The sequence below is a fragment of the Eulemur rufifrons genome, chromosome 6 (assembly GCF_041146395.1).
Source record: "Eulemur rufifrons isolate Redbay chromosome 6, OSU_ERuf_1, whole genome shotgun sequence".
Classification (NCBI taxonomy): Eukaryota; Metazoa; Chordata; class Mammalia; order Primates; family Lemuridae; genus Eulemur; species Eulemur rufifrons.
In genome coordinates this window covers 4,285,883-4,306,747 of record NC_090988.1, presented here as the reverse complement: position 1 = coordinate 4,306,747, position 20,865 = coordinate 4,285,883, and the positions used below count along the sequence as shown (strand labels likewise).

General features: G+C 38.2%; 1 protein-coding gene across 1 annotated transcript in view; it reads right to left on the bottom strand.

The window, feature by feature from the left end:
• CDON (cell adhesion associated, oncogene regulated) overlaps positions 1–20,865 on the bottom strand; it is a 60,852-nt gene that overhangs the window by 22,376 nt on the left and 17,611 nt on the right. Inside the window, exons 9-15 of the mRNA XM_069470707.1 lie at positions 19,175–19,349; positions 15,930–16,058; positions 12,101–12,304; positions 10,312–10,493; positions 9,731–9,836; positions 5,031–5,153; positions 1,466–1,687 (exon numbers count right to left, since the gene is read on the bottom strand). Coding sequence (XP_069326808.1) covers positions 1,466–1,687; positions 5,031–5,153; positions 9,731–9,836; positions 10,312–10,493; positions 12,101–12,304; positions 15,930–16,058; positions 19,175–19,349 — 1,141 coding nt within the window. The remainder of the gene's footprint in view (positions 1–1,465; positions 1,688–5,030; positions 5,154–9,730; positions 9,837–10,311; positions 10,494–12,100; positions 12,305–15,929; positions 16,059–19,174; positions 19,350–20,865) is intronic.

Sequence of the window (20,865 nt, the reverse complement as noted above, 5' to 3'; positions counted from 1 at the left end):
CTGTTCATATAGCTTCTTAGAATAGCCAATTTGGAGGCTGTGGGTTACCAAAGGCAAAAGGCTATTCTATTTCCTTATATTAAAAGCATTTAAACAATTGCCTCAACATTCTGATTTCCAGAGGCACACCTACAAGATATATTTAGAAAAAGTAAAATATCCCTTAGAAAGTCTGTATCTAAACTGTACAGGATTTGTTGTCAGAGTTTTGATAAATTCTTCAAATGTATTAGAACTCGCCAAGACTGGAGCAGGTGTCCCTCTGCTCCACAGCTGCTCCCGTTCCTGTACTTTCTCACACAGGCATGTACGGTCAGTACACCTGCTTGTCTTCACCAGACTATCACCTTTAAGAGGGCAGAGATCATGCTTATTTTCCTTGTCATTATATCTCCACTGTCCAGCATGGTGCCTGGCACACAGAAGATAGGCGATGAACGTCTTCTGAATGAATGACTGAGTGAACACTACCATGATAATTTTCCATTTTTAAACATATTATCAGGTCATAAAGGAAGATGACTTTAATCAGATTAATACTTTTCTTTTAATGATTCAGCACACAGTCACACAATTAAAGGCAATGGCATCACAACCGTTGGGGAGAAGGCCCAACCCTTTCAGCCTGACACCACCACCACCTCACTCCGTGTCTATCTCTTAGAAGGCACCATTCAATAAAAATAGATCATTTTCCCCCCAAACTATTAACTAAAAAGGGACCACACGTGGGGACTGACTGACAGCCACTGCCAGTGTCCTCCTTTGCTTCTATTCTAGGGCGAAAGGGAAAACCAAAAAATTTCCTCCCACCAAAGGCTAAAATCCCTATTGGATTTGATTATCTTATTTTATAACACCAGGAGATTGGGAAAGGTAGGAAGGTGAGGTGAAGAGGATTGAAGCAAGAGAAAAGGGAAAGGGGGTTCTAGATCATTTGTTTCCAAACAGTGCCTTCGACTGTTCAAGCACATTTATTACCAGACACACCTGGGGGAGAGGATGCCACTCTGGAGCAGTCTTGGTCCATCAGGTCCAGACAGTAACTTAGGAAAAGTCTTGACTACCTGCCTTTCCATCATAGCTTTTCTATTCCCTGTTGACAAGATTTACACTAGCATGAAGGTGTTCCTACTGCAATTCCAGAGCTCAGGCTTCAAGTATGCATCCTCTTTGGTGGTCCAACAAAGCCAGAGTTTCCCAGCACTAAGTCAGCTATTTACTCAGAGACCTTCTTAGTTTTGGCTTTGGTGTTTATGTCTACTGCGCAATTTAATTTGATGCGCCACTTACTTTGGCTGACAGCTGGGATAGTTTTAAAGTCATCTCCTCTGAATGGAGAGTGTCTAACATGTTTCACACCATGACACTAATACACAAAAGTGTTAGGAATTAATATTTATTCTGACAATATTTTTCTATCCATTTTTAGAAAAAGAAAAGGAAAAATTTATGAGTGACTCACTCTGTATGGTATTCTGTTGGCGATTCTTCCACAAGCACATGGCAATGAAAACCATAAGAATGAGGACCATGACACCCAGCACGCAGCCCACGATCAGGTACAACATATCGCTGCTTCTGGCAGGGCTAGCTGCAGGCCCGGCGTTTCCTCCACCTCCTGAAGAATTCGGAGGAGTGCTCAAGTCTTTGACCGGATACTCAGAAGCTCCAGGAACACGTTTCACTAGTTGAAATACAAAGGAAAACATGATGTCAGAGTGAACACAGACTGTAAGGAACAGTTTACTCTCCGGAGGAGGTCTGGTCAGGAATGCAAGCCAGTCTGTTTACACTTGTTACTGAGATGATCTGACCACCAGTGAGTCACAAAGAGGGCTCCAAAGTTTACGTATCTGATGTGCCAAAGTTTTAGTCCACAAATTTTAGAGAAATTCTAAAAGCAGAGAAACATATGCACTTCATATAACCCAAACTGCTATATCATTATCTACTAATTGTTCTTATAGAAAACTCCCAAAGAGTTGAAATAAAGTATTTCAACTTCTCGATGGAATAAAAACTCCTTTACATCTGATCTACTTTGAGCTGAATTAGACTCAAAATTACATATTTTATGCTTCTACCATGCATAAAAACATCACTACCAATACGAGAAGGGATGGCTTTGGACTATTAGAACAACTACATATAATTCCCCAAACTTGACATATAATATTAAGCATTCCAAAAACAAAGACTTTTGGAGTCCACATACATGTTTTACTTTTACCTAACTCATTGGTATTCTGGGTAACAGTGATAACAAAAGCTAATAATAGGTGGCACTCAAACCCCATTCTCTCATCCCTAAATCATATGTTCTTAATGCTCTAAATGTCCCAGAAAAGCAGCAAAGTGGTGCACAGCCTGGTCTCTGGCACCAGATAGCCTGGGCACACATCTCAGCGTCACCATTTCATATCAGCCACATGACTTTTACCTCCACAAATCCCAGTTCCTGCACTTGGAAAACGGGGATGAAAACAAGAGCTTTGTCATACAGTCATGAAGAAGAGTAAACGAGTTCAGCCACACACAAGCACTTAGAGCCTGGCACACAGTGGTGTTCAGTTTTGCTGTTATTATTAGCTATTATACTATTAATACTATACTATATATTTCTTATATATATTATATATAATATATTCCATGGGGCCTAACAAGCCACGGGAGCAAATCAACCTCTTAAAAATTTGCTTTACAAATGACATTAAAGTGGGGCTCAATGTTCTAGCAACATCAACTACACAGAACAGGGCTGAGGATAAGGAAAAGAGGCCATCTTTTAAAGGGGGGGGGGGGGGGCGCTCCAGTATTGAGAGTTGGACGGATATTTGGCAGAGACTTCAAAGGAAATTTCTATTTCAGGTGGTAAGTTGGATTCTACAATTCTAAGGTCCCTGCCAACCCTAAAGGAAACACAAAAGTTTCTGAGGCACAATGGATGTTCCATAACATACGTTAAAGATCATGATTATTCATGGGGAAGTCCTTCAGGCTTAATCACTCTTTTTTTATTCTTAATTTATTTGTAATTCTACCAAGCTTCATGATCTGGTTTCCAACCTCTTGCTAAAGTTAAAAACTTAGGACAGACGGCTTGCTCTGGGGGGTGGGGTGAGACAGACCTATTAACGTCAGTAAGGAGAGATAGGTAAAAGCCTGAAATGAGAAAGGTCGGATGAAAAACATAAATAGAAGCCAAGAACTCAAGGGAAAATCACAGCAGTCTCTGATCTTTCATGGGAAGGGAAAATGGTCAGCCTTCAACACCTCTGTTATTCCTGAAAACCTTACTAAATTGCTAAAAATAAAGCAATCATTGTTCACAACAAGAACCTGAAGTCATGTTCTTTTTAAAGGTTAAATTACATATCATATCTTCCACCTAAACAGGCTGGGAATTGTGTAATACATTTTATAAAATCATTCACTATGAACAGTTAACATTTTTTAAAAGTTTTCTGTTTTTCACTGATCTGAAAGTCTATAGGTAGAGCCTTTCCCTAGCAAAGTCAGATAATGAGGCTACTATTCTAAACACAGCTATACAGCTATACTATTATACTATTATAAACAACAGTTATAATATCGTTGCCTGTGTGCCATATTTTGTCTGGCTAGATTCTTAAATGCTTTGGGGACAGAGATGATATATTTCACCTTGATTTAATTTTACTCCAAGTATCTCAATTAACACATGACAGTGTCTAGTACAAAAGGCACTCAAATATATGCTAACCCAAAGAAATTTGAGGTAAGCCTAAAGGTGTGTGTATATGTATGGTTAAATGTGCATTTAAGATGTGAGTATTGCGGCAGAAACACACATGATATTGAACTTAAAAGATGGAATTAAGCCATGGCTTTATAATTTAATCTTTCTGAGCTGTTTCCTCAATTTTTTTTCATTTTCTCATTTTAAAATAAATAAGGATAATAAAATCACCTGTAGCAGACACTGATGGCTGCCCAGCTCTTTCAAAGCCTTCATGCTAACAGAGCCCCAATTTTGTTTAGGTGTCCACCCAAGCCCCCCATAACCCTGGGTAAATTCCATGAATGGTTTGGAGGCAGCATGTGACTGAATTCTGGTCAATGAGACCTGAGGGGAGATCTACTAGAGGATATTGGGGTAAATTTTTCCTTGCTCTTAAAAATAGACACTGTCAGACGTTACGGCACCTAGATGTGAAGCCGGAACTGTGGCGAGTTATGAGCAGGGCCAGGCTTAGGGCAGAGCTGACAACCGCAAGATGGCAGAGGGGAAACAGAGAACAATGAACCTCTGGATTAAACAATCGTGGAGTGACTTACCTACTTCTGGACTTCTTATTTTGGGGACAATACATTTCCTCACTGTTGAAGCCTACTTAGTGGGGATTTCTGTGTTCCTTGCAGTTGACAGCATCCCCAAGGTTGTCGTGAAGATTAGCTGGGACAGCGGGCAGAAGTGCTTTTGCTTGTAAATACCCACATTAGCTGTTTCTATTATTCCCCAGTGGTGTCTTCTGTTTTTAAAGATGGTAACATCTTATGGTTCATCTATGTACGTAGGCGGAGTTGAGAATGCCAATTTAAAATTAGCAACTGCTCATTCTAAACTTAACTACTACACTTAATTAAACAAGTAGTGTAACATCTATCTGTCATTCAAGAAACCACTTTAACCAAATGTAGTGCTTTTGCTTAATATTCTAGTACTTTTGTTAGTATTCTAATTCTCACAGCAAGCTCAGAAAGTAGTCAGCAAATAGTTCCATTTTCTTCAATATGAAAAAGAGAAGGGAAGTGATTCACTAAGAGACACACAAAAATTAATGAACAGAATGCTTATGTAAACTGTTTTTTAGACAAATGCTCTAGCCAACATACTATGCTTCTGTTGGGAAAGTATAATGTATGCACCTAGAAAATGGCCCGGAGCAGAAATCTCCTCAGGTAAATACATCAATAGTCAGAGCAGTAATCCAGAGTTTGGAATTCTAGCGCTGTGGAGGGAAAGAGCACACATTCTCTCCTCCTACCTTTAGTCTCGCAGATCATCACGTTGCTAAATTCGCTTTCTCCTCCTTCATTGAAGCACTGCATTTTAATGTCATAGGAGGTTTCTGGCTGCAGGTGGCCAATCATGTGCCACTGCTTTGAACCTAGAAAGGAAAAATGAAAGAAAGCTTTGCATTTAGTGCAACCTGCATGATGAGTCAACATAATTACTTAATGTATTGAGAACGAAGCTGGAACAGCATCCATCACCATTTAGTATAGTTTGTGCAATAAAAATGTACTTAATGTAATATATTTTAGTAATGTACCACAGATAAATAGCATTTCTATTACATGGCATGAAAATAGGTGAAGAGAAAAAATAAACTGAATTAAAGCTATATCTGTGTGTTGGTAGTAATACTTGTTTCATTAAAAATAATTAGTGGTGAGTTTTTCATAAAATATATGTTACTCTTATACATAGGTAAAAGAAAAACCTCAAGTCCTTTGATCCTTATTTCGACTCACCGAGTCAAATCACTATCCCACCCACCAAAAAGCAGTACTCTGTATGAGATCAGCAAATGGTACACTACCCAGAGCAAGTGACCAACGACAAGAAAGCCTTAGTGAACCTCTCGATTCAATTGGAATGGCCACAGCGTGAACTGCCATGTAAACAAATGCCTGAACAAACTGCTGGGAATCATCAAAAAGCAAAACCTACCACGGGAAACTCTCAGCTGCCACTCCCACTGCTACTTTTCTTTTGAGTCAGGGTCTCCAAAGCACACAAGCATCTCCAAGCGAAAGACTCTGTTATCCCTGGCACCCAGCCAACATTTCATTTAGAAACACTCCTAAACTGAACTCTCCAATACAAATCACTCTGATTTTTACTTCCGTGGACCTATGACAAATTTTCATAAACAGGGACACTTTTGCCAGATTTAATTAACTCTTCAAGTACCCTTAACCCTCTTAGGAAATAACTCTTCAGACTGTTTCCACTGTTTCTTAGAAACTCAAGCATACCACCAACTGATTTAAGAATAAATTAAAGGGGGAAAAAAACACAAAACAAAACCACACGCACGAGTTACAGGACCAATGTCACCAGGCTCCTGTCTAATTCAACAAAGACAAAAATATTTCAGTATGGAAGTACAAGCCCCTTTCCAGGCTGCCAACACAAAACCCCACACTCATACAGACCCACATTTTATAAGGAAGAAAACCTGCTTGTTTTAGGATCAGGCATCTCTGAAAGCTCAAGCAGGGAGGAATCCTGTACCCCATTTTAAATGTTAAGAGGGCCCCAAAACATCTTAATTTAAAAACTGGAATAGACAGACCTACTTCTAAAATCCAAAAACTTTCCAAAGAGTTCTATTTTTTCTCTAGCTTTAGGTCTTTCCTGACCTGGCCCTATACTCACCTAACCATAAATATTTCCATGAATAATTACTACACTAGACTTGAAGTTTTCCTTTCATAGCACTAGTAAAAATAGAATTAAACTCGGTTTCTAATATGTTGCTAATAAAAGAAAATACTTAAAATGATACAAACCTTGTGAGATTAATATTCCATTGCTATGATAATTCTTCCAATGGCAAAAATTACAGAAAATATTAGCACAGAGAAAAAATTTTTACTGATCATTGACGAATAAGAAAACTAACTGCATTATTAGATTTAGAATCAACCAACCAGCACACATCCTTTGCTTAACAGGCAGTTATCTTCCCAAAGGATACTTTAGAGAAGGTAAGGGTTTACCATAGAAAGAAACCAAAGAACAGACTTAAAGATCAGAATGACTGATACTTTATTTGGAACTTGATTTAACTTTACAAGATAAAAATATTCAACACAAAAGCAATACTATGCTGGAATCATTTATAGTTCATCAAAATGTGGAACTTAATTCAGAAAAATAAGATAACTTAACTGTCCTTCTCTTACTATATTCTTTTTTCTTTCTTTTTTATTTTTGAGACAGAGTCTCACTCTGTTGCCCCGGGTAGAATGCAGTGGTGTCATCATAGCTCACTGCAACCTTTAACTCCTGGGCTCAAGCGACCCTCCTGCCTCAGCCTCCCGAGTAGCTGGGACTATAGGTGTGCACCACCATGCCTGGCTAATTTTTCTATTTTTTTGTAGAGACAGGGTCTCGCTCTTGCTCAGGCTGGTCTCAAATTCCTGACCTTAAGCAATCCTCCTACCTCGGCCTCCCAAAGTGTTCTTAATATATTCTTTTACAATTTGAGTTTCAAAGCTTTTTCAAAAGCTTAAATTTGAGGTCAATACATATCAGTAATCTAAAACTTTTAAAGAAAATTTAAATACAAAGGATGAACACTTTTGCTCCTGGGTTTGGGAGAATAGACCAATAGTTTCTAACTGCCACAAAAAGAATTTCATATGCACAAACTTGAAAATAAGGAATAAGCAAATTACACAGCACAGTGAAGCCCACTTAAACATCTAACTGCTAAGTATGCTCCATTTATAAACAAGTTCTCTGTGAACCATTAAGGCAGAATTCCCATTTGTAGGCACTACTGCTGGATTGAAAAGCTTCTTTACATTATTTTCCAAGTTCCAGGTTCAATATTCAGATCACAGAAATTTATAAAAGTTTGAACATTTGACTAGAGAATATACCTTAAAAACTGTTTACCTGTGGGGCTATTTCTAGAGGGCAGAACTGGGAAGGGTGAAGGCAGGAGAGCGAGCAAGGCAGAGAAACACGGATGTTCATTTTATTTACATTTGTCTGGTTCAGAACTTAAATATTTAACCTCTGTCAAAAAGTTTTAAAAATGAAAGGTGGCATCCCCACTACTCTAAACTGGCTGAACTAAAACGAAGAACTAGATACGACCAAAATACAGACTAGTGATGACTATTATTTTTCTAATTCTTTTTTTTAAATAGCCATTTTATTGATGTGAAATCTGCACACAGAAGAGTCCACACGACTGTACAGAGTAGCGAGCGCTCGCAAGCGGCACACACCGATGGCACCAGCACCTGGGCCAAGAAAGAGAACACTGCTGGCCTCGCCCCTCAGGACAGCTGCTCTGGGAACTGCTAATACCAGAACACTTGCACCACAAAAAGGTATGGCAGAAGAGAAACAATCACTCCTCATTCCAAAAAAAATATTTATTGAGCACCTACTATGCGCTGAGTATTAAAACTCAGATCATAAAGTTTTCATTACATTACAAAAGTCATTCCATTGGTTAAACATTAAGAGGGCTGCTACAATATTTAAAGGAATGTGATATAGCATACTTAAAGTAATTTATTATAACAAAAACTGTATGCAGCATTTGATGCCAATAAGTCATATGAAAAATAACCTTGGCTGAGAGCAATTTTCTGACATGATTCATTACGATGTTGAGTATTTCAAAGAATCAGAATCTTGGAGTGAAAATAGGCTTTGGAAGAAGCCTTCCTCCCAAAACAAGAATCCCTTCCAAGACATTACTGAGAAATAGGCACCTACGTTCTAGTGATCATTTCCAAAATTACAGAGTCTATTACTTTGCTATGTTAGAAAGTTCTTTCTTGCACTACTTTCTTGTAACTTCCCCTCCCCCAACTGACACAGGTCCTCTTCCACATAATACTCCTTAAATATTTGAAGACACTTATCATGTTGCTTCTGTTAGTCTTCTTTTTTCCTGCCTGAACACCACTAGACATTCCACTGTTCTTTCTGGACTCCATTGATACATTAATTCAATACTAAGCACCTCACCATTGTAGGGGCTGGCGATATAGCAGTGGGGAAAAAGTCCCATGCCCACAAAGAAGTTAACATTTAGTAGAGGAGACAAACTTTAGGCAAATAATTCCAAACACACACAATCTCTCTCACTCACACACGCACACACACACACCATGTATTTAAACTTTGATAACTTTTATGAAATGAAGATAAAGGGTGTGGTTGGAAATTATTGCAAGGGGACCTCATGCAAATGAGAGGAATTGATCAGGGAAGGTTCGTCTGACGAAGCAGTGTTTAAGCACAGAGCAGAGCAAAGTGGGCGCACCTAGACAGAGTGCTGGGGGCAGAGCACAGTAGGCAGCAGGAACCGCCTGTGCCAGGGCCCCAGGCAAAAAAAACCTCTTGGTGCGCACAAGGAAGCTGAAAGGCGGCCAGAAAGGGAAAGGTGCAGGAGACGTGGCTGAGGGTGAGGCAGGACCCAGCCTGGTCCTGTGGGGCCTCTAGCCACATGCAAAATCCTGGGTTCTGTTTCAAATGCAGTAGAAAAGCAGTTTCAACACACTTCACCACCTTGGCTGTTTTCTTTTTCTCTACGTGCATTCCAATTTCTCTAAAAGTGGGTAATATACTTAACATGCCATCTTTCTAGTACCGACTTTAATGAAACTGTTTGAGTGAGACATTTATTTTTTAAATGTGGCTAAAGGTCACATTTGATTTTTATATTCAGGTCACTGTTCACGTAAACAAAACAGAAGTAAAATTTTTTTTTCAGATGAACTACTGACAAATCAGATCTTCCCTATACTTTTGTAACTGTTTCTGCAACCAAAAGGCAAGGTGTTATATATATAAAATTGGAAAAATTGGCTTTCTTTGGGACAAATTTAACAGTAACAGGGGATAGGCCATTCCATTTTTTACTCTATCTTAACCTGGGATGATGCATTTCACAACATTTAGAAGCCCTTTCCCTCCAAAGCTTACCTTCTACAACATCCCTCTTGTAATCACTGTCGTTGTCACTATCTGTTGGTCGGTAATAGATATAAAATCCTTGAATAGGAGTGTTATTGTTACTTGATGGAATGTACTAAAAAATAGGAGCAAAGACTTGTCAAAGACAAAAATAAATTTAACTTTCACATCCATTAACATATATTTGTCTTGTGGTAAATAGCTTCATTTTGCAAACATACTTAATGGCCACTTTCAACTTAATTCAAGGGTATTCAAAGGTATTAACAGCATTTAGCTTATTGCAGGTTGAACAAAAATAAAGCAGTATAATAGGTCCAAAAGCATAAAAGTACATTTGGTTCAAAATGAATTAATCACAAGATGACAGTTAATAACACTTGGATGAGAGCCGAAGAAACAATAATTTTATTTTTAACCCTGCCCCCCTTATAATATGTGCTTTTAGACAAATATTGGTACCCTTCTACTTCCCCTCAATTAAAAGTTTAAAAATTTGTTGTCCACAGTATCATGTCATGAGAATGTTAAATTGATTGTTAACATGACCAAATCAGAAAATCTTCCCATTCAAGAAGATATTTACTTACCGTCCACTTTAGCATGATCTGAGTATCACTGACGGCCTCTGTGTAAGCAATGTGAGGTCCAGCTATTGGACGGTTGGAAAACCGGTTGGGGAACCCAGCCACCTGGTAAGGACGAGATGCTGAACTTCGAAAACTCTCACCATAATGGTTGATAGCAATGACCCTAAATTTGTATGTTGAACCTTTGGGGAAAACAAAAACAAAACAAAAAACCAGTAACTAAAAAAAAAAAAAAAAAAAAAGCTATAAGGAGACAACTGAAGGTAGAATAGTTAAAATACGACAATTGTGCATAAGTACCCATCTACAATAAAAATAATGTACTCTGAAGCCTGCCTGGTAAACAGATTTCACCCCACTGGCCAATTTCCATCAACTGGGAGTGGCTGCCCAATGCACTGTGTTCAAGATCCCAAGACCTTCTCAGGGGTCCCCAGGAAAGAACGCTGAGAAAGACCAGTGCCATCTCATGCACGGAGGGAGCAGGGGGAGAGTGAGAAAGAGGACGTTTACTCTCTTCCTGCCCCACTCTAAGTCATACCCATCAAACACAGTATTAGTTGACGTGTCTGTCCCCAAAACTAGGTTCTTTTCATTTAGAAAGAAACAACTGAAGCGAAGTTTAATATGGTGAATATATTTATCAAGAGGCACTGTGTGGGTAACAGCAGATGCCACTCTGGTTTCATGGCTAATAGGATAAAAGGGAGCATATTTAAACTACAACAGAAGGAATTTATTTGCATTAGATATTAATAAATTTAAAAATGCTAAGGATTGTGAATGTCTGAAAATTTGAATCTAAAGAATACATTAGAATCCTAAAGCTAGTTTCCTAATAACTCAAAAATAATCATTGGGCTTCTGAAGACATTGTTTTCAGTCCACAAAATACTACTTGGCTTTGCCTACATTGAAAACTGCTATCTTCTCCCAACTATACCTACATGTTCCTATGCTCCTCATGTTACTTCTTTGGACAAATTAGGCATTTGCTACTAATGTACATTTAAAAGTCCAGAAACAAAAATGGTCATGAAACCTAAAAAAATAAAAGTAAGCAAAGTTTGTTTATCTTTTTTCTCTTTTACAATTTAAATTCTTTCATATAGCCTCAAGATTTTTTATGGCAGGGGTGGTTCCTCTGTGGAAACAAAACTGACAGAACAAGTGTTAATTGTTGTTTTATTTTCCTAAGACTAAGCACTGAGTATCATTGTGTTGAGATTCAGCATCAGATCAAACAATTTTAACCAAATAACAAGCAACCTTCCTCTTCACATACTCTGCCATAGCAAAACACACACACACACACACACACACACACACACAGATGTTCACTGCATTATTGCTAATTGCAAACAAGTAGAAACAAACTAAAACCCAGAAATAAAGGATCGAAAAGTCAACTATGGTGTATTTACATATACAGAAGATAAACAACTATTAAAAGTTGAGCTTGTAAAGAATCTTAATGATATGGGAAAATGCATAAGATATAATAAGAGGGAAATGAGGTAACAAAACAATACTTAAATGGCATGATCTTGGTTGGTATTAAGAAGAAAAAAAAGGCTAGAAAAAAAATACACCAAAACATAAACAGTGATTATCTCTGGATAGGTGGATTTCAGGTGACTTATTCCCTTCTTTATATTTTCTTTATTTTCAAATTTTTATACAATAAGCATGCATTACTTTAACAATTAGAAAAAATATAAGATTATTAAAAATATGCAGCTAACATTAGTGCTGATTGTAAAAAAAGGAAACATTTGAATTTTACTACCTGGTTCTAAACTACGAACTTCCACAGAAAGTTTAGAAGGAGGGATATCTTCAGCTGCCACCAGCCAATCACTAGTCCTCATTCGTTTGTATTCGACCTTGAAGGCAGTGATTGGAGAACCCCCATTTGCCCTCGGAATCCAAGTGACATAGACCGACGTCTCTGAGGCAGTGGAGATAGTAGGACGATCTGGTGCCTCTGGAACTAAAAATGGAAATATTCATTTCAATAACCCATGGTGTCAGAGACAGAATAACTTAAATAAACTAAAGGGATAAATCCCAAACCTCATGTTACTAAAGGTTCGTAACCAAACTTTTTGCCAGAATTAATAAAATTACGGCTATCTTCCTGTCCTCTGTTAAAAGCAAATGGGGCCCAGGCACAGCAGCCCACGCCTGTAATCCCAGCACTTCGGGAGGTCAGGGCAGGAGGATCACTTGAGCTGAGGAGTTCGAGACCAGCTTGAGCAACATAGCGAGATCCTGTCTCTACAAAAAATAGAAAAATTAGCCAGGTGTGGTGGCATGCATCTGTAGTCCCAGCTACTCAGGAGGCTGAGCTGAGGCAGGAGGATCACTTGAGCCCAGGAGTTTGAGGCTGCAGTGAGCTATCATCAGGCCACTGCACTCCAGCCTGGGCAAAAAAATAAAAAGGCCTATCTCAAAAAAAAAAAAGAAAGAAAGAAAAAGGGAAATGGGGTGGCCAAACATGGGAAATAAAAGGAAGAAGAATAAAATAATCTATAAACATGGTAATTAGCTCTGAAAAACTGAAAGTTAATGAGTATGATAATTTTGACCATGCTACTTTAAATTCATAACTAAAACAATATGTATGTAATTATTATTTGGTGTTTCAAGTCTGATTGTGGTTATAATGTATAATAAATTTTTACAATTATGTGTTTTCTCATTAAAATGTTTTTCTTTAACCATCCAAGCTACTAAAGTGCATTCAGCAATCCAATGATTATTACATTAACCATTAATATTATATTCTGCCTTAAAATACATCAAGGCTACAGGAATGCTATTCCAAAATACAGACTGCAAGCAGCAAATGCAGATAAAATCTGACTGATAAAATCAATACCAATAACAGGGAAAAGAGAATGCTGCTTAGGATGAAAGCAGGAAGACTGGTTACGTAGTTAAAGAAAGAAAGATGTTGTCCAGAAAACAGATGATCCACATGAACGTGTAGAAAAAGGTGGTCAGGGAGCTGATATCTAGCAATTTTCAGTCAGCACTGCCAAGGAGAGGTGATGCCCTAACCCACAAATTAGACGGCCTAGAATCTAGACCCTGCGGCAGGTGGAGGTGTCAGGAGGAAGCTCCTGAGCCATGTGCAGTGTGCACCTGACCCCTCTTGGTGACCGAGCAATCTTGTGGTTGTAACTGGTGTCCAACTAGGCTCCTACAAGGAAAGAATGCTGATAGAAACAATCCAGTCCATAGGACGGTGACATGGCAAACTAGTAAACTGCCATTCTGGTTGACATTAATTGCCTGCGAATTTTGTAGAAGTGAGCTGGTTCTCGAGAGATCAAGGACCTTTTGGCATGCTGATAATCAAGCTGGTATAGCTGGAAGGTGGAGGGCCAGCACTGGGCCATGGTGACACTACTTTCTCCTTGGCTCCGTCTCTACCTAGTCTATGCCACACTCTTCAACTGAACAACACCCTTCTGCCTCAACACCTCTTGAATAATGTTGAATATGGTACTTGTATGGAGAAAACTGTGGCATTTTAAAAACAAATTGCTTAAGGGATGAAAAGAGAAATATAGTCAAAGCAGGCAACTCTGAGTGATACTTACTGTATTCCTTTCAAGATAGAAAGCAATGGAAACAGAATGAATAGAACAGTTAGTGAATCTCTATTTTAATACGAGAAAACCAAACAACTTCTTATGTTGATTTATCTAAGGTTAAAACTCATCAAACACCACAGATCATACAGGAAAAGAAAGTTATTAGGGAAAACATCTCTACAGAGAAAAATATCTTCAACGTCTAAAAGAAACAGCACGTGACTGTTTACAAGGTAAGAAAGAACTTCTAACTGCCCTTAGAGTTAGAAGTCTGGATGTGAGTCGCAGTTCCACCACTCTCTGCATGGTCTCAGGCATGCTGGATAACCTCCTTGAGCCTCAGTTTCCTAATTTGTAAAACAGATATGCTACTTACCTCCTAAGTCTGTTATGAAGATGAAATAAATCACTTCTCATGGTTATCTCTGCTTGGATAACTCCAAATTCGTGATTTCCAGAACTGAATCCATAATATTCATCTAAAAACTCTCATTAGCTATCTTTGTAAATGGTCCCTAGTGCTGAAGCCCAAATCACCATCTTTATCCCTTTCATTCAATGTGGATCCCCATCCCCATCTTTCACAGAGGTCCTCCCCGCTCCATGCATGCCATGGCTCTCCTTAGTACTTCTCTAGCCTAATCTTTTGTCTTTCCTCCCTTCTCTCTCTAAAATCCTTTAGGGTTCTTACAGCTTTCAGGGAAAGACTGAACTTTTAAGTGTATCATACAAGGCGCCTACCTCCCACCCCACCCTCGCATCATTCCCCACAGCACCCAGTCACACTAAATAAAATCTCTAATCTCTAAATCTCTAAACAAAACAGAACACGTCAGTCAATCAGTCTCTTGCACAAAAGGATGTCTTTTCTTGTTTCTCATCTAGCTGTATCATTCTTGCCCTCTGAGACTTGGCTCAAGATACTGAGGAGCCTCTCTTACCACTACTCACCCTCCTCTCCCTCAAGTGTGTAGCTTAGACATTGCTCTTGCGATCCCTTAATACCGCGAGTACAATCTCAAGCATAATGAATCAAACAGTGTACCTGTCTGTATTATCCACTATGTCGTTATGGGTTTAGGTGTCTATACCACCCACTATATTATAAACTCCTTGAAGATAAGGATTATTTTATCTTGGCAGTTCCGGAATTTAGTACACTGTCTACCAGGGGGTGTGTGAAATAAATAGTAAAGATTTTGCTTTTCAGGTATTGGTTTTATTCACTTGAAGTTGCTACTCATATAAGTAATCTGCTTAAGATAGACAAAATGTGCCTCGGAGATGAAAGTACTCACGTTAAGAGAGGCCCCCAACACGGACGCAGCACAGGTGCTCCGGGGACAGTTCAAAGCATGAGGACCTGCTTTGTCTAAGGTCAATTCATGGAAAACCATAAAAATATGCAAGAGAAGCCTAGAAATTCTTAGAGCTTCACAATGTAATTTTAAGTCCTCCCTAGATGTCCTGATATATTGGCACAATCACAAAAAGCACATTAGGCTGTAATTGTAGAACTCAGAAGTATGAGATTTAAATATTAAAAAGTCTTTTGAAAATTTTACTGCTAACACATTTAAAAACCATGAGATTAACTAGATAGCAATAAAAGTGAATATGGCATGTAATCTTTCAGTAAAATAACTTACCATGGGCACCACCATACATTTTGATAAGTCAAACACAAAAAAGTCAGACTTTCAGAGTTCAAAATACAAATTTAGTTTTCTTACCAGAAAGGAAACATAAAAACCATTTTCTTGAGTTATAAAAACTTAGTACCAGAACATTCTGAATCTGAGTTTATTAAGTTAAATGCCAATCATGACACTGAGGTGCCAAAGTTTAAACACAAGACATTAGAAATGGTTGAAATAGGACCTAAAAGAGCTATCTGGTAGGATGTAGCCTGAATAATGAACACCCCATTCCACCCCACCTCCCAAAATCTGAAACTGGTTAGTTACATTTGTAAACAAAGAAAATGAATAAAATGAAGATTCTTTTCTTTACCTCCACTATGCCTAGAAGAATCTGTAAGTACCACTCCAAAATTGTTCGCAGCCTCCAAAACAACAGGATGCTTAGGCATGCCCATGGGTGGAGAGGATACCTGTGTGTTTTTTGACGATGCTGTTTTCTCTAGACAGGTTAAAAAACACATACTGTAACATAAGCTTATACATATGTAAAGTAAAAAAAAAAGTACCTGTGAAACTTTACTGGTATAAGTATATAGGTATAAATACATGAACTTATCTGCCACAGCATCTATATTAAAACCACATCATAAATGCTTGGCTGATCTGAGGAACTGACAAAAAATCACTTTGTCTTTTTCTAGTATCTTTAAGGGAAAGCTAAAGTGTATCTTTCTTCAATGTTCTAACTTTAATTTACACATGAAAAAAATAACACAAGTGAAAAAGTCAAATGATTAGAGTGAAGTTTTCCAAACTATTGGTCCATTTTTCTTTTTACTGTACATATTTCTCAATTCTAAAATGTAAAATTCATCATTAAAGAGCTTCTGTTAAGTTTATTTCACAGGAAAATTATCACATTGCTTTAATATTTCAAGAGGTAAAAAGTGAAACTGAGTGATTTTTAAAAACAGAAATGTATGCTTATTATTCAGTATTTATAGGTCAGAATCTATGAACATCTAAGGACCAATTGTGAAAATTAACTCAAGATACATTTAAAATAGGAAATATTATTTTCCAGCGCAGATTCAATAATTAGATGAAAAGGTCTTTTCCAAAAGCTACTAGATAGTTTCTTCTCAGTCTTCATACCTCCTTTTTTTTTTTATTTCAAAATATTAAGGAGGTACAAATGTTTTAGATCCATTGCTTTTGTAATGCTTGAGTTCCAGCTATAGGTGTGCCCATTACCCAAATACCATTCACAGTACCTGTTAGGTGGGTTTTTGCCCATCCCCTTCCCCCTCCTCCACCCTAGGTGATGTCCACTGAGTTTTACTTCCTTCTGTGCACATGTGTGCCCATCGGTTAGTTCCAATTTAGTAGTGAGTACATGTGGTGTTTGTTTCTCCATTTCAAGATACTTTACTTAGGAGAATGTTCTCCAGTTCCACCCAAATTGTTGCAGAAGGCATTAATTCATCCTTCTTCATGACTGAGTAGTATTCCACGGTATACATATATCACAGTTTATTAATCCACTCATGTATTGATGGATACTTGGGTTGATTCCACATCTTTGCCATTGTGAATTGTGCTGCAATAAACATTCGAGTGCAGGTATCTTTTTGATGAAAAGTCTTCTTTTCCTTTGGGTAGATACCCAGTAGTAGGATTGCTAGATGGAATGGTAGGTCTACTTTTAGTTCTCTGAGGAATCTTCTTACTGTTTTCTATAGAGGTTATACTAATTTGCAGTCCCATCAACAGTGTATAAGTGTTCCTTTCTCTCTGCAACCATACCAGCATCTGTTGTTTTTGGACTTTTTAATAAAAGCCATTCTAACTGGGGTAAGGTGATATCTCATCATGGTTTTGATTTGCACTGCCCTGATGATTAGTGACATTGAGCATTTTTTCATGTTTATTGGCCATTTGTCCTTCTTCTTTTGAGGAGCTTCTGTTCATGTCTTTTGCCCCCTTTTTAATGGGGTTGTTGTTTTTTTCTTGCTGATTTGTTTGAGTTCTTTGTAGATTCCAGTTATTAGCCCTTTATCAGATGTGTAGATTGAAAATATTTTCTCCCATTCTGTAGGTTGTCTATTTGCTCTGTTAATTATTTCCTTAGCTGTGCAGAAGCTTTTTAATTTATTCAAGTCCCATTTATTGATTTTTGTTGATGCTATCTATGATTGCCACTGAAGTCGTAGTCATAAATTCTTTGCCTAGGCTGATCTCTAGAAGAATTTTTTCTACATTTTTCTCTAGAATTCTTATGGTTTCATGCCTTAGATTTAAGTCTTTTATCTATCTTGAATTAATTTTTGTGAGTGGTGAGAGTCAGGCGTCCTGTTTCATTATTCTGCATGTGGCTATCCAAATTTCCCAGCACCATTTATTGAATAGGGCTTCTTTTCCCCAGTGTATGTTGTCTGCTTTGTCAAAGATCAGATGGCTGTAGGTAGATGGTTTTATATCTGAGTTCTCTGTTCTGTTCAGTGGTCTATGTCTCTATTTTTGTAGCAATACCATGCTATTTTGGTTAGTATAGTTTGAAGTCTGGTAATGTGATGAATGATGGCATCTTTTCAGTCAAGCCTTCCCTCACAAGCTGCCCCACAGAAGAAATATCCTTTCTTTGTGCTCCCCTAGCACAAAGTCCTTGGAAATCTCTCATAGCACTTGGCATATGCTGGCCTACACTCTTGCCCTCCTCCAGCCAGAATCATTCTGCTAGAACAGACGGCACATCTTGTCACTCCTCTATGCAACCGGTCCAGCTTTTCCCAGCTCACTCAGAGGCAAAGCCGAAGTCCTGATAAGGTCGACAAGGCACTGTGTGATTTGGACGCCCTGTTGTCTCCCTTAGCACCTCCCTACGGCCTCCTTACCTCCTTTGCCCCCATCACAGTGACCCCCTTGATGCTCCTCAGGCATACAAAGCACACCCCTCCTTGTGGCCTTGGCACTTCCCTCTGCTGGGAATGTCCTTTCCCTAGATAGCCACATAGCTTTCTATTCAGCCTGCTTCAGGTCCCTGCTCTGACACTGGCTGCTCACTGAGGACTTCTGGGGCTACCTGCTTAAGCTGTGAACAACTCCTAGGCCATATACTTTCCATATCCATTCCCTAATTTATTTCTCTTGTTGACACCATCACCTTCTTAGGTATAAGTCTCTCTCAACTAGAATGTAAGCTCCATGAGGCCATAGAGTTTTGTCTATTTTATTTATTGCCTGACATAGAAAAGGCATTCAATAAACATTAGCTGAACCGAATTAAATTTTGTCTTGTAGTTGGTATTTTAGTATGTGACTTACCTTTCTTATTAAAGTACAAGCTCCACTGGGATGGATCGTATCTTGACCATCTTTGTTTTCCCTGTACCACTTATCCTAATGCTTTGTACATCATAAACTCTCAAAAATATTTGTGGACTACTAGATGGAATGGAATAACACAACTACCCAAATGTGGCCAAAAAGGCAGGGAGGCTACAATAGGATTGTTTAGTGAATTTATATATAAGAATCTCTACTATCCAAAGGAATTCTTACTAGTAAATTAACACCAAGGCAGCCAGCTCGTTCCTCTGAAGAGACGGTGCTCACCTTTGCTGGTTCGGAAGGTAAGCATGGCAGGCTGTCCTTCACCTGCTGCGTTTCTTGCTACCATCAGGACTTCGTAAAGACTGGATGGCTCCAGTTCAGTCAGACGGAGCTCATTTTCGCTTCCTGGGACTCGAACGGTATGCCAGCTTCCCACCATGCCAGCCCCATCATCCAGCTGCCCAAGGGAAAGTATGCCAGAAAAACAGGAGACCAACTTTGATAACAATTAAAATTCACTGAATTCTAGAGGAGTCTGGGGGAGCGACATACCATTGTAAGTAAGAAAAGACAGTACTTCTTCACATTAAGAAATACACGAAGGCCTGTAATAAGCACCCGGGAGTCCTCACTGCAGACTCCTGGCTCTGCCACTGACCACCAGTGTGTGGCCTCAAGCAGCCTGTAGCCCTCCCAGAGTCTGTTCCCTTTACATGCCATGGAGACAATACCTCCTTTCTTCCTGGGCTAATGGAAGGATAAAATAAGTATCTAATAATACGTATTGTTGGTCATCTATAATATACATGATGAATATACGTTAAGATAGATATGATATGTTTGTATGTATATGCATTATATGATTATGTATTATATATTTCCAGCATTCTTGCTTCATGTCTTGACACCATTCAGTATGTGTTGGAAGAAATAAAAAGAGATCTAATCAGTTGTTTCTTGGTTAATGGAACAAAGAGACAATTTTGCATGGAGGCTTTAGGGTAGATAAGATTACCAGCAAAACTTACTTTCTTCATCTAGAATCACCAGGTTAGAAAAAGCAGATAAACTTTAAAATATCACCATGTTAGTGCTATTCTAAGTGGTGTGGGGTCATTATACCAAATGGAAAGGCAGTTACAGCATTTGCGAAGTTGGAGTTCTCCGTGTAGGCCTTTCACATATGTGTTTGTGTTCCATATGGGTTTGCTCACCGACTGTGCCTCTCACCACTGGTTAAAATTGAATTCAGGCCCCACTACAAAAATAGTTCTTAATTGAACTCTTCAGTTTTTACATGGGAATTTCTATAGTTATCTTAAAAGCTGCATGTCATATCACTGTACACAAAATGCGTTGGTTTTATTCACACACCATTGATAGTGATTTCTGTGTAATTTTCTTTTTCAGTTGTACAGTAATATGGAAGGCAGATGTCTTTCCTAGAGGCTGGAAGAAAAGTGTATCATACATTTTAAATTATTTTAGAACAAAGTGCATGAGCTGTGTCACTGAGTTCTGTTATTTATTTGTATGTTTTATTATTCAAGGTGTATGCACTTTTAAGAAGCAGAATTTATATTTTTATGTTTAAAACATTTTATTTCTGAAGCAGCAGTTGAATATACAGTTGGAATTAAGAGCAAGTGGAAAATGTAACAAAATATAATAAATTTATTACATGAAAAAAAAAATAAAAATAAAAATAAAATATCACCATGTTAGTTTTTCCAGTCATTAAAAACATCACCATTCAACAATGGATACCAAAATGTCTTGGGCAAAGAAAATGATTTTACATATGAGTGCATCCCCCATTTCATTTATCTACTAGTCTCATTAAACAGAGAGGAGCTTTTTCATTCTGCCTTAATGCAAACCGTGCAGGGGAAATATTATGTAAAGGACCAACTGACAGACGCCCAAGGTTTACCAAAATAAATGACTGAACAATGTAAGATTCTAATATAATT